Source organism: Rutidosis leptorrhynchoides, chromosome 8 (assembly GCF_046630445.1).
Source record: "Rutidosis leptorrhynchoides isolate AG116_Rl617_1_P2 chromosome 8, CSIRO_AGI_Rlap_v1, whole genome shotgun sequence".
Taxonomy (NCBI): domain Eukaryota; kingdom Viridiplantae; phylum Streptophyta; class Magnoliopsida; order Asterales; family Asteraceae; genus Rutidosis; species Rutidosis leptorrhynchoides.
Window position 1 is genome coordinate 281,899,518 of NC_092340.1, and position 14,481 is coordinate 281,913,998.

At 34.8% G+C, this 14,481-nt stretch overlaps 1 protein-coding gene across 1 annotated transcript; it reads right to left on the minus strand.

Annotated features, from left to right (window-relative positions):
- Positions 1-4,670: 4,670 nt before the first annotated feature.
- On the minus strand, positions 4,671-11,297 carry LOC139864254 (uncharacterized). Its single transcript, XM_071852831.1, has 7 exons — positions 10,998-11,297; positions 10,848-10,922; positions 10,467-10,605; positions 10,226-10,418; positions 9,527-10,110; positions 9,256-9,445; positions 4,671-5,031 (listed from the first exon to the last, which is right to left on the minus strand). The coding sequence occupies exons 1-7, from the start codon at positions 11,295-11,297 to the stop codon at positions 4,671-4,673; spliced, it is 1,842 nt and encodes a 613-aa protein (XP_071708932.1).
- Positions 11,298-14,481: the final 3,184 nt, after the last annotated feature.

The following is a 14,481-nucleotide window of genomic DNA, read 5'->3' on the forward strand; positions in this document are numbered from 1 at the left end:
GTTAGGCCCAATAGATCTATCTTTAGGATTCGCGTCAATTAGGGTGTCTATTCCCTAATTCTTAGATTACCAGACTTAATAAAAAGGGGCATATTCGATTTCGATAATTCAACCATAGAATGTAGTTTCACGTACTTGTGTCTATTTTGTAAATCATTTATAAAACCTGCATGTATTCTCATCCCAAAAATATTAGATTTTAAAAGTGGGACTATAACTCACTTTCACAGATTTTTACTTCGTCGGGAAGTAAGACTTGGCCACTGGTTGATTCATGAACCTATAACAATATATACATATATATCAAAGTATGTTCAAAATATATTTACAACACTTTTAATATATTTTGATGTTTTAAGTTTATTAAGTTAGCTGTCCTCGTTAGTAACCTACAACTAGTTGTCCACAGTTAGATGTACATAAATAAATCGATAAATATTATCTTGAATCAATCCACGACCCAGTGTATACGTATCTCAGTATTGATCACAACTCAAACTATATATATTTTGGAATCAACCTCAACCCTGTATAGCTAACTCCAACATTCACATATAGAGTGTCTATGGTTGTTCCGAAATATATATAGATGTGTCGACATGATAGGTCAAAACATTGTATACGTGTCTATGGTATCTCAAGATTACATAATATACAATACAAGTTGATTAAGTTATGGTTGGAATAGATTTGTTACCAATTTTCACGTAGCTAAAATGAGAAAAATTATCCAATCTTGTTTTACCCATAACTTCTTCATTTTAAATCCGTTTTGAGTGAATCAAATTGCTATGGTTTCATATTGAACTGTATTTTATGAATCTAAACATAAAAAGTATAGGTTTATAGTCAGAAAAATAAGTTACAAGTCGTTTTTGTAAAGGTAGTCATTTCAGTCGAAAGAACGACGTCTAGATGACCATTTTAGAAAACATACTTCCACTTTGAGTTTAACCATATTTTTTGGATATAGTTTCATGTTCATAATAAAAATCATTTTCCCAGAATAACAACTTTTAAATCAAAATTTATCATAGTTTTTAATTAACTAACCCAAAACAGCCCGCGGTGTTACTACGACGACGTAAATCCGGTTTTACGGTGTTTTTCGTGTTTCCAGGTTTTAAATCATTAAGTTAGCATATCATATAGATATAGAACATGTGTTTAGTTGATTTTAAAAGTCAAGTTAAAAGGATTAACTTTTATTTGCGAACAAGTTTAGAATTAACTAAACTATGTTCTAGTGATTACAAGTTTAAACCTTCGAATAAGATAGCTTTATATGTATGAATAGAATGATTGTATGAACATAATTACTACCTCAAGTTCCTTGGATAAACCTACTGGAAATGAGAAAAATAGATCTAGCTTCAAAGGATCCTTGGATGGCTTGAAAGTTCTTGAAGCAGAATCATGACACGAAAACAATTTCAAGTAAGATTTCCACTCGAAATAAGATTGTTATAGTTATAGAAATTGAATTAAAGTTTGAATATGATTATTACCTTGTATTAGAAAGATAACCTACTATAAGTAACAAAGGTTTCTTGATCTTGAATGATTATTTGGAATGGATTTAGAAAACTTGGAAGTAAACTTGCAATCTTGGAAGTATTCTTGATTTTATGAAACTAGAACTTTTGGAATTTATGAAGAACACTTGGAACTTGAAGATAGAACTTGAGAGAGATCAATTAGATGAAGAAAATTGAAGAATGAAAGTGTTTGTCGGTGTTTTTGGTCGTTGGTGTATGGATTAGATATAAAGGATATGTAATTTTGTTTTCATGTAAATAAGTCATGAATGATTACTCATATTTTTGTAATTTTATGAGATATTTCATGCTAGTTGCCAAATGAAGGCTCCCACATGTGTTAGGTGACTCACATGGGCTGCTAAGAGCTGATCATTGGAGTATATATACCAATAGTACATACATCTAAAAGCTGTATATTGTACGAGTACGAATACGGGTGCATACGAGTAGAATTGTTGATGAAACTGAACGAGGATGTAATTGTAAGCATTTTTATTAAGTAGAAGTATTTTGATAAGTGTCTTGAAGTATTTCAAAAGTGTATGAATACATATTAAAACACTACATGTATATACATTTTAACTGAGTCGTTAAGTCATCGTTGGTCGTTACATGTAAGTGTTGTTTTGAAACCTTTAGGTTAACGATCTTGTTAAATGTTATTAACCCAATGTTTATAATATCAAATGAGATTTTAAATTATTATATTATCATGATATTATCATGTATGAGTATCTCTTAATATGATATATATACATTAAATGTCTTTACAACGATAATCGTTACATATATGTCTCGTTTAAAAATCATTAAGTTAGTAGTCTTGTTTTTACATATGTAGTTCATTGTTAATATACTTAATGATATGTTTACTTATCATAGTATCATGTTAACTATATATATATATATATATATCCATATATATGTCATCATATAGTTTTTACAAGTTTTAACGTTCGTGAATCACCGGTCAACTTGGGTGGTCAATTGTCTATATGAAACATATTTCAATTAATCAAGTCTTAACAAGTTTGATTGCTTAACATGTTGGAAACATTTAATCATGTAAATATCAATCCCAATTAATATATATAAACATGGAAAAGTTCGAGTCACTACACCTGTGCCCTCAGCAACTGATGTTCAACCAATCTCCACAGTTCCACTTACCGTGATTGCTCCTTCTTCTTCAACTCCTGCTGCCAGCCGAGCTACGACCACCCCTTTTGCCCGAGCGCCGATTTTAAATGACAATCGATACGTGCCCATTCATGTGGACAACTTGGCCGCTATTTTAAATGTGTCCAAGCGCGCCGCGCTTGAACAAAATCTGTATATGCAGGGGTGTGCTCCCGCCGTCATAAGGCAAGAGTTAGAGAAGATGACGCAGGATCAAAAGCTCTACTTCGATACGAAGCTATCATTTTTAACATGGGCAAGGGACTGCGATAGGTTAAGTACTGAGCGCACTCATCGCACAAAAATCCACATGTCCGGGCAGTTGCAGAAGAGGGTGTAGGTTCTGGAAACACAGGTTAAAGTGGCCAATGACACGCAGAAAATAACTGAGGCCACTATTGAGTCTTTGAAAAAGGAGAAAGTTGATCCTCTATCCTCGTAGGTTGATTATGAAGAGGAAAACATGGTACTAAGGGAGGAGCTTTTGCCAACTCCAATGTTGATTTGCTAACCTTTGAGAGGAACGATCTTACCACCCAGGTTACTGAAGTGTCTGCAAGCTGTGACGTCATTCGACGGACTTATGCAAATCAACGTGCAGCACTTCCAATCATTGCAAATCATGCGCTGAGCGCCTCCATCATTACAGAGCTTTACTCACAAGCTCTTAAGTCGACCAAGGCATTAGAGCGGGTGCGACCTGCTGTCATTCCTCAAATCATCACAAATCAACTTGAAGGGGATGCTTATGAGAAGCTTCTTGAATCTAGCAAGACGCTGGAAAACATCTCAATCCAAACTCTTGCAGATGTTGCACTTGATCCTGCTATTTCTGTGCAGGATCTTTTATCGATGAAGTTTTAAGTTGGCGAGCCAATGCTTGCCGTGTGGGGTTGCAGGGCATGCTTTTCATGGCACCTTGTAACATTTTTTGCTAGGAGCGTGGGGGTCTTGGATGCGCCATAAGCTTACATTGCTTTTGGCCCCATGCGCTCAATGCCCTTGAGGGGGTGCACCTGCTATTAGCGTGCTTCATGAGGCACTTTTAACATTATGGGTGCCCCCCCCCCCAAATTTTGTTATTTTCTGTTTCCACAAGGCAATCTGCCTGATCGCTGCGTACGATGGGTCGAAGGATTGCTACCGTTAGTGTAGGGCACCGTTCCAAACAAGCCACGTAGTTTAGATTTTAATTTTTCTGCAATTGTAATGGCCTGCGTGCCAACTTAAATCTTGTGCTATAAGCACTTTTTTTTTGTAATGTTACTATGTAGCCAATGCTATGCATTGTTTGTTTAATAATGGTAATAAGTAAAGTAACCCAATATCTTTCTTATTGTATTGTTCGCGTCATTAGGCGTATTAAGTTCTTAAAACTTAAAGTTTTATTTGCATACAAGCCAATGTATACTCGTTTATACTACAAATTTAATAACACTAATCGACGCCAAACTATTGTGCATATAGCCAACGCTTTTTATTGCATTATTAAGTAGATTATTCAGAGTCTTCCAAGTGAACCAACACTTAGGTTAATGGGCAAGCAACCCCAATGCTTGTTGTTTATAGTCATTGCTTGCAGTCTTCTAGTCTGCGAGAGTGCGTTGGTCTAGGCAAACCAATGCCTATTACCCACCCTAAGATCTAGCCTTGTAACCAAACAGACTTCTGCCACGCGGGAGCTAGAGATCATCCCTTAAGGAGGAAGGATGCACGTAATAGCTGTCATATTGTGCGTTGAAGTGTAACCAAACACTTCCATTCAAAAAATTAAATTTATTCATTATAAAATAAATTAAATTCTCAAGTCATATCCAAATGACAATTTATTGCAACCATGAAAGAAATACGAATTGTCTTAAAAGTAAACAAAATAACATTTTAAAGGAACTAAAAAATGCAAATGTTTAAAAGTCGGGGTGATCAATCCCTAGTGTTGCATCCTGACAATTATATGTAACATCTTTTTAAATTGGTTGCATGCCAAGTGCGAGGTATTCGTTCTCCATTTAATCCTGCCAGGATATAGGACCCTGTTGCGCTCATTTCAATAACTTCATAAGGACCTTCCCAGTTTGGTCCCAGCTTTCCAGTATTCTCTGCCCGACTTTCTTCATTATTACGCCACATATAATCTCCAACCCTGAATGACATAGGCTTAACGCGCTTGTCGTAGTACTTATAGATCTTCTGCTTGTTAATTGCTTCTCGTATGATAGCTATTTCTCTGCACTCTTCTAGCATATCTAGATTAGCGCGCAAGCCTTCGTCATTACTTGACTCGTCAAAGATGCGTATGCGCTGTGACGACCTGGAAATTTTCGACCAAATTTAAACTTAATTTTTAATATAAACTCGACACGATAAGCAAGGTCTGTAATGTTGAGTCTTAAAATTTTGAACTGTTTTCTTGCATTCATTTAACTTCGACCATTCCCGAAGATTCATGAACCATTATTTATAAATAAATGTATATATATATATATATATATATATATATATATATATATATATATATATATATATATATATATATATACAAATATAGATATGATGTGCACTAAATGAAAACTTATTACTGTATGGTTTTTGTTTCTTTCACCAACAACCACATATCTTATATTACATATATGACCAAACCAATTCCTCTTTAAACTATTGTAATTGTACGATGAATTTAATTAGTGGATATAAATGATAGTGTTTTTGTTTCTTTAATAACATACATACATGCATATACTATCACCTATCTCTATCAACTTACAAGAACTCATTATTTGGTCCGTGATTTATTTACAGTCACAATGTTTTGTTTCTTTTCAACAACTTAACACTTACATAATATATATATGCATTATCATGCGTACATACAACAAAGGAACTCATTTTTTTTCCCTTTCTCTAAAATATAATAAAACCCATATGCAAATTATGATTCTATCTTGGTTCAAGAACTCAATCACCTTCACTTCTTCACCACCTTTATTTCCATTTATGTTTCTACAACCACCTACGTATATTTTTCTATTTCAAACAACTAATTAAACCGCCATGTGCTACAACCTTAAGTATGTTTCTGTTCCTGTGTGAATTCGATAACCATGAACCTAAAAACCATCGTTATCACCACTGTTACTAGTTAGTTTCCCGTTTCTTGTTCAAACACTCTACCATCTTCAATCTAACAAACACATATGAGAACACTACCACTAAAACCTTGATCACCTTCACCCTTCTCACGATTCGATCGCCTATGTAAAAAGACCCAACACCACCACCATTTTCATCTCAAAACCAATGAGCCACTCTCACAATCAAATGACCATTAACTGCTCGCTAACTTCTGCTGTTACTTGCTTCTGTTCAGCCACCATCCGAAGATACCAACCCCAACACCTATGAAAACCATTTGATAATTATTAAATGATGAATTAAAATTCTTGGCTTGTTGTTTTCTCTATTGGCCGACACATACTACCCTACTTAACCACTAATTAGTCTTAAAGGTAGATATAGATATTATTATTTCTGTCGAGTATGACAAAGAAATCTTTCCCCACTTGCATTTCATTTATGAATTTGAGGTTTATTAAAAATGGGTGTGATTAATTTGCTAGTGGACTAGTACCTTGAATTTGGGTCACTAATTGGGTTGAGATAATTTAAGTTACCTTTGGGCCATCGAATTTCTTTTCAAACAAATCGGAACATTCGTGGACTGCTTCTGCTACTGAATTTTCAATTTTAATTCTATCTAAAACCCACTATAAGGAGAAACAAGGATAACTAGTTTGATGGTTAGATGGTGGGCAGAAGGATGAAGGAGATCGTGAACTGTGATGATTTTGAACGAATCACGATAATGTATCAAGACAATGATTTCGGTTTGATCACAAACTGAAGCACAAAGATGATAATGAATATTATGATGAAATAATGATATAGAATAAATAGATTTAGGTTATCGATTATTTCAGAAAAAAATCGCAGAGGAGTGGTTAGGTGGTTGGTCGTTGAGCTAGAGGTCATGGGTTCGAAACTAGGCTAAAGTAAATTTTTTTTTTATAGAAGATGCTATGAAAAGTGGGCTGAGACATACCATTTCCTGATTGGGCCGAGACATGGCCATTTGCAGTTGGGCCGTAAATAATTTAATGAGTTTGGCCGAGTTCTTGTTATTTCGTTGGGCTGTGTCACAAGTTGGTTGGACTGAAATTCGGTTTAAACAAAATAAGTGTAAGAGATAATTCAAAGAAGTAATCAACAGTGGGGTGGTTAGGCGTGTGTGTGGTTAATGATAGGTCGCGGGTTCGAGCCCCGTTATGGCATTCTTTTCTTTTTTTAAAGCCTACTTACATGAGGTAGTTTTTCTTTATAATTATTATTATTATTATTACTATTATTATTATTATTTTTGTTAATATTATTATTGTTATTATTAGTGTTAAAAATTATTAATATTATTATTATATGTATATGTATTATAATCATTATTATTATTATTATCATTATAAATATTAATAATATTATTAGTAATAAACTTATCATTATTAGTATTATTATTATTATTAACATAAATATCATTCTTAACAATGTCATTATTATTATTAGTATTATCAATTAGATTATAACAATATATATATAAATGTATGGACTTAAAAACTATGGATAAAATTATAATTTAAGTAAATTACTAATTATTAGTATTATTATTAATAAAGTTATTATTACAATTTTTAGTACATCATTATTATTATCAAAAACTTTTTTTTTTCTAAACAGATACATACTTTGTACATAAAAGATACTTATTACATATACTATAATTATATTAATATTTCATATAACTATATAAATCAAACTTACTAAGATTATTCATTTAAATACGTACATATAATAGACTATTGAGTTTAAATATAACACTAAACAATAATGTATATAAATAAATATGGATATATTAATACAACTATATAGATATTAAATCATTTTGAATATATACACAAATTAAATATATAATATATAACTGAAGATATAATATACCAATTTGGTCGATTACTATTATATGTGTTAATATACATACTTGATATAGGTTCGTGAATCCGAGGCCAACCCTGCGTTGTTCAATATAGTCATATGTATTTTTACTACAAAATACATTAGGTGAGTTCATTTGATTCCCTTTTACTCTTTACATTTTTGGGACTGAGAATACATGCGCTACTTTTACAACTGCTTTATTAAATGCTTTTGAAATACATTTTGAACTGCGAATACATGAAATGCTTTTATAAATGTTTGACGAGATAGACACAAATAAAACATTCCTCGAATGAATTATATGGACGTGATAATTGCCACCATTGAATTATGTGGACGTGATAATTGCCACAATTGATATGAATATTTTTCCCCTGATTATTATTGCTTGGTAACCTAAGAATTAGGGAACATCACTAATTTTGAGAATTAGTGCACGCCTAATTCACGTGAATCCTAAAGGTAGCTACCGGGTTTAACACCCCCACCCAAAATGTTCACTAGACGGAAGAGCTAGTAGGCGTGGTGTTTAGTACTTCGAGGTTTATATATTATACAGACGAGATGTTCTGTTTTGGGGATATTATTGATGCGCATTATATGTTAAGGTCGGTTACCAAGCCAAGCTATGAAATAAATGAAAAGTGAATGTTATGTATCGAGAGAATGATTTTATACACAGGTTATGTGTATGTTATTTTTGTGCACGAGATGATTTCGTACACGAGAAAGGTGTACTATATTTAAAAGATATCGCATGTACATTACAGGTGGGTATAGGATTCGGGCCCATTTGTACCATGCATCATTTAAATCTTGTGGTCTATCAAAATGATGAATTTTATTGTTTTATGATAAACCTATGAACTCACCAACCTTTTGGTTGACACTTGAAAACATGTTTATTCTCAGGTATGAAAGAAATCTTCCGCTGTGCAATTGCTTATATTAGAGATATTATTTGGAGTCATTCATGACATATTTCAAAAGATGTTGCATTCGAGTCATCGAGTTCATCAAGATTATTATTAAGTGAATTATAGTTGGAGGTATTATGAAATAGTATGCTTGCCTTCAACTTTCGATGTAAATAAAGTTTGTCTTTTAAAAACGAATGCAATGTTTGTAAAATGTATCATATAGAGGTCAATTACCTCGCGATGTAATCAACTGTTGTGAATCGTTTATAATCGATATGGACTTCATCCAGATGGATTAGGATGGGTCTCTACATGCGCTTTATTGGAATCATTAATTCTACGGTGATCACTACTTCAGTTCCATAGACCAAGCTGAACGATGTTTCTCCTGTGCTGTTTTTATGAGTGGTACGATGCGCCCATAAGACACTTGGGAGCTCATCAACCCACTCGTTACCATACAAAGACAGGCGCGCCTTTATCCCCTTTACAATATCTCAGTCTGTTAGTTCACATTAGCCAATGGCCTGAGGTGCGCGACCGAAGTAAAAGACTGCTTGATATTCAGCTCCAGACACCAGCTCCTAAAAGGCTCGTCTTCAAACTGAGTACCATTGTCGCTGACAATTTCATTGGGGATACCAAACCTGCACACAATATCTTCCCAAAAGAAGTTACGGATGCGCCTGCCAGTAATTGTTGCCAATGCCTTTGCCTCCACCCACTTGGTGAAATAATCAATTGCCACCACCAAGAATTTTATTCCTCCTGAGCAAGCAATGATAGTATGAATAATGTGAAAGCGCGTATATTGCAAAGTATTACATAAGCATTTTGTTACAAGCGTACCTGAGCACGCAGTAATAGGACCGACAATGTCGATGGCCCATTTGCTGAACGGCCATACTACCGTTATTGGTACCATTGGGTGTCGTGGTGTTCGGATTATTGGCGCGTGCTGTTGACATGATTGGCATGTCCTTACAATTTCTGTTGCGTCGCTGTGAATGGAGGGCCAATAATACCCTATACGCATCACCTTTGCAGCAATCGATCTGTACCCAGAGTGTAAAGCACAAGAGCCTTCGTGAAATTCTCGAAGCACCACTTTAGCTTGATTAGGTCCAATGTACAGCAGGCTTGGGCCTAAATAGGATTTCCTGTATAAAACACCTTCAATTAATGCGTACATGCGAGCTTTCATTCGGATCTTTCGCGCTTCTTTTTCGTTTGCTGGTAGTTCGCCCTCAGTTAAGAATTTCACCAACGGTGTCATCCAATTTGGGCTTTCCTCCACGATGGGCGCAACAGTTGATTTCTCATCAATATATTTTTCTGTTAACACTTCAACCCGCACGTTTTTGCGTAGATGATAGAAAGCCAAAGCAACCAATTTGCTCAGTGCATTTGCCTTCTTTTTGCCCCCCGGGTACCTGCGTCAACCTAAAAACATCAAACTCATTTGCTAATTCATGCACCAGTTCCATGTACCGCTGCATAAAGGCTTCATGCTCTCCAAACGATCCATTTACCTAGTTAGCGACCCACTGTGAGTCAACAGATGCGTCCAAATGCTTTATTCTGAGTTGTTGCACTATGCGCATCCCAGACAGTAACACTTCATATTCAGACTCACTGTTGGTCACAGCAAACGTGAACCGGAGTGCATAAGTATGCTCCTCTCCGTCGGGACTTGTGAGGACCAGTCCAGCGCCAGCGCCTTCGGGCCCACAAGCTCCATCTGTATATAGTTCTCAGACCTGATTCTCGTCACAACCGATTGTAGTACTTTCTGCGAGTGCCTCTATTTCTCCCGTTGTTTCAGCCAAATAATCTACAAGTATCTGGCCTTTTACCATCGTGCGCGGGGAGTAATTGATTTCATGCTCTCCCAATTCAATGGCCCATTTGGCTAATCTACCCAAAACCTAAGGCTTGTACATACATGTCACCACATGTTATCAGCATATCACAATTAATTCAAGCGCGTATTTGGCGTCTTATAAGATTGTGTAAAAAAAGAGGTTGGGATAAAGAGGTTGGGATAAAGAGGTTGGGATGCGCGTGCCGTGACTTATACCTGTCTTATCGGTTGATTAGTTAACACCACTATTAGATGAGCTTGGAAGTACCTGCACAACTAACGATCTATGTGCACAAGCGCATATACGAGCTTTTTAATAGGTGGGTAGTTAACTACACTGCCGCTAATTGCTTTGCTGATAAAGTACACAAGCATTTGCACCTGTGCCAAAATAGTGGAAAATACACACTAAGCATTACATTCAATACCTATTCCAAGTCTCAATATGAGACATACCTGCCCCCTATCTACGACAAGAACGAAACTGATTGCTTCCTTTGAAGTTGCAAGATGCAACATCAATGTCTCGCCCGCTATTGGCGCAGTCAAAGTAGGCAGCTCCCTCAGGAACGACTTCATCTTGACGAAAGCTTTCTCGGATTCTTCAATCCATCTGAAGTCTGACTTCTTCAATGTTTTCTTAAGATTCAGGAAAAAAGGTAGTGACCGCCCCGCGGCTTTTGACAGGAATCTAGTTAGTGCAGCCAACTTGCCTGTCAAACTTTGCACTTCTTTCCTTGATATTGGGGAGCTCATCCGTTATACGGCTTCGATCTTCTTGGGATTAGCCTTGATTCCTCTTGGTGTCACTATATGCCCCAAGAACTTGCCCTCTTCCTTTCCAAAACTGCATTTTGTAGGATTAAGCTACATGTTGATTTTTCGCAGAGAGTTGAACGTTTCTAGGATATCGACCAAATGTTGCACCTTTGTGTTGCTTTTGATGACTAAGTCATCAACATAAGCCTCAAAATTTCTGTCGATTTGATCTTTGAATGCCAAATCCACTAATCTATGGTATGTTGCCCCCGCATTCTTCAACTCGGAGGGCATTTTAGTGTAACAATAAATACCCTGATCGGTGTGGAATGCGGTTTTGTCTTCATTCCCCACTGCCATCTGAATTTGGAGATACCCCTTATATGCATCATAATGATACGTGTACGTATGCGTATGGCGCTCGAGCGTATCACGTGCATCGCACACGTCCTGAATATTGCCAGAACATCTGATTGGGGGTGCGCACACGGGTATTGCTTAGCACACATGAAAGCAATTGGATATAATTTTATCCATAATTAAACGTGATCCTTTCCCAACTATAAACCCATTATTTATGGTTGTTATCTAATAGGATCTAGAACCTAATTATGAGGCATTCTAGGGTTAGGGTATTATTATAAATATAACCCTAACCTCCTTCACTCGATATAACGTTTTCTTTATTACTCAAACTTGTGATTACATCCAGAAAACACTCTTACGGTAACAGGTATGTTCTACGAACATAAACCCTATGCAACCACCTCTAGTGGCCATTGTTGCGGCAACTGCCATCAATGGTAGGTGTAGCTTTGATCACCCTTTCGTAGATGATCGTCTCGATAAGTGTTATTTACGGTAAACCGGACCGGAGATCAAAGCTGTAAACGTTCTTAAACACTCCCTTAAGCACTCATCATCAATTTTGCTATTTGAGCAGATTTATGTACGATCAAATGGCGCCATCCGTGGGACCATAACTAGAATTGCGTAAAAAAAATTATACGTTACGAACGATTAACTATAAAGCTTTTAATCTTTTTGTGGTTTTTCTTGTGTAACAGGTTACAATGGGAAAGTCTGGTAAAAATCAATCGTCTCGTTCTCAAGGTTCTGATATTACGAGATCGAAGCAAGCAAACCCAGACAAGACTCCTATCACAAGCAAAACTCAAAGATCTGGAACAATAAAGCTCCCAGAAAAATCAAAAACGTCGACAACAGTTACTCCCCCGGTGTATCAGTCATTGACATCACAAACAACTACTGAATACTGGGCACCGGGTGTAGTGACCTGAACTTTTCCATGTTTATATATATTAAATGAAATTGTTATTTACATGATTAAGTGTTTCCAACATGTTAAGCAATCAAACTTGTTAAGACTTGATTAATTGAAATAGGTTTAATATAGACAATTGACCACCCAAGTTGACCGGTGATTCACGAACGTTAAAACTTGTAAAAACTATATGATGACATATATATGATTATATATATAGTTAACATGATATTATGATAAGTAAGTATCTCATTAGGTATTTTAACAATGAGTTATATACATAAAATTGAGTTTATTGAATTAAGAAACTCGAAACGATATATATAACGATTATCGTTATAACAACGTCTTACTAAATACATATGAATCATATTAAGATATTGATACACTATGTTTAATCATGATAAATGATAAGTAAACATGTCATTAAGTGTATTAACAATGAACTACATATGTAAAAACAAGACTACTAACTTAATGATTTCGAAACGAGACATATATGTAACGATTATCGTTGTAACAACATTTAACTGTATATATATCATACTAAGATATATTAATATATCATAATATCATGGTAATGTAATAATTTAACATCTCATTAGATATAATAAACATTGGGTTACCAACATTTAACATGATCGTTAACTTAAAGGTTTCAAATCAACATTTACATGTAATGACTAACGATGACTTAACGACTCAGTTAAAATGTATATACATGTAGTTTTTTAATATGTATTCATACACTTTTGAAAGACTTCAAGACACTTATCAAAATACTTCTACTTAACAAAAATGCTTACAATTACATCCTCGTTCAGTTTCATCAACAATTCTACTCGTATGCACCCGTATTCGTACTCGTACAATACACAGCTTTTAGATGTATGTACTATTGGTATATACACCCCAATGATCAGCTCTTAGTAGCCCATGTGAGTCACCTAACACATGTGGGAACCATCAATTGGCAACTAGCATGAAATATCTCATAAAATTACAAAAATATTAGTAATCATTCATGACTTATTTACAAGTAAACAAAATTACACATCCTTTATATCTAATCCATATACCAACGACCAAAAACACCTACAAACACTTTCATTCTTCAATTTTCTTCATCTAATTGATATCTCTCAAGTTCTATCTTCAAGTTCTAAGTGTTCTTCATAAATTCTATAAGTTCTAGTTTCATAAAATCAAGAATACTTCCAAGTTTGCTAGCTTACTTCCAATCTTGTAAAGTGATCATCCAACCTCAAGAAATTTTTCTTATTTACAGTAAGATATCTTTCTAATACAAGATAATACTCATATTCAAACTTTGATTCAATTTCTATAACTATAACAATCTTATTTCGAGTGGAAATCTTACTTGAACTTGTTTTCGTGTCATGATTCTACTTCAAGAAATTTCAAGCCATCCAAGGATCCTTTGAAGCTAGATCTATTTTTTTCATTTCCAGTAGGTTTACCTACTAAAATTAAGGTAGTAATGATGTTCATAACATCATTCGATTCATACATATAAAACTATCTTATTCGAAGATTTAAACTTGTAATCACTAGAACATAGTTTAGTTAATTCTAAACTTGTTCACAAATAAAGTTAATCCTTCTAACTTAACTTTTAAAATCAACTAAACACATGTTATATATCTATATGATATGATAACTTAATGATTTAAAACCTGGAAACACGTAAAACACCGTAAAACCGGACATACGCCGTCGTAGTATCACCGCGGGCTGTTTTGGGTTTGATAATTAAAAACTATGACAAACTTTGATTTAAAAGTTGTTCTTCTGGGAAAATGATTTTTCTTATGAACATGAAACTATATCCAAAAATCATGGTTAAACTCAAAGTGGAAGTATGTTTTTCAAAAT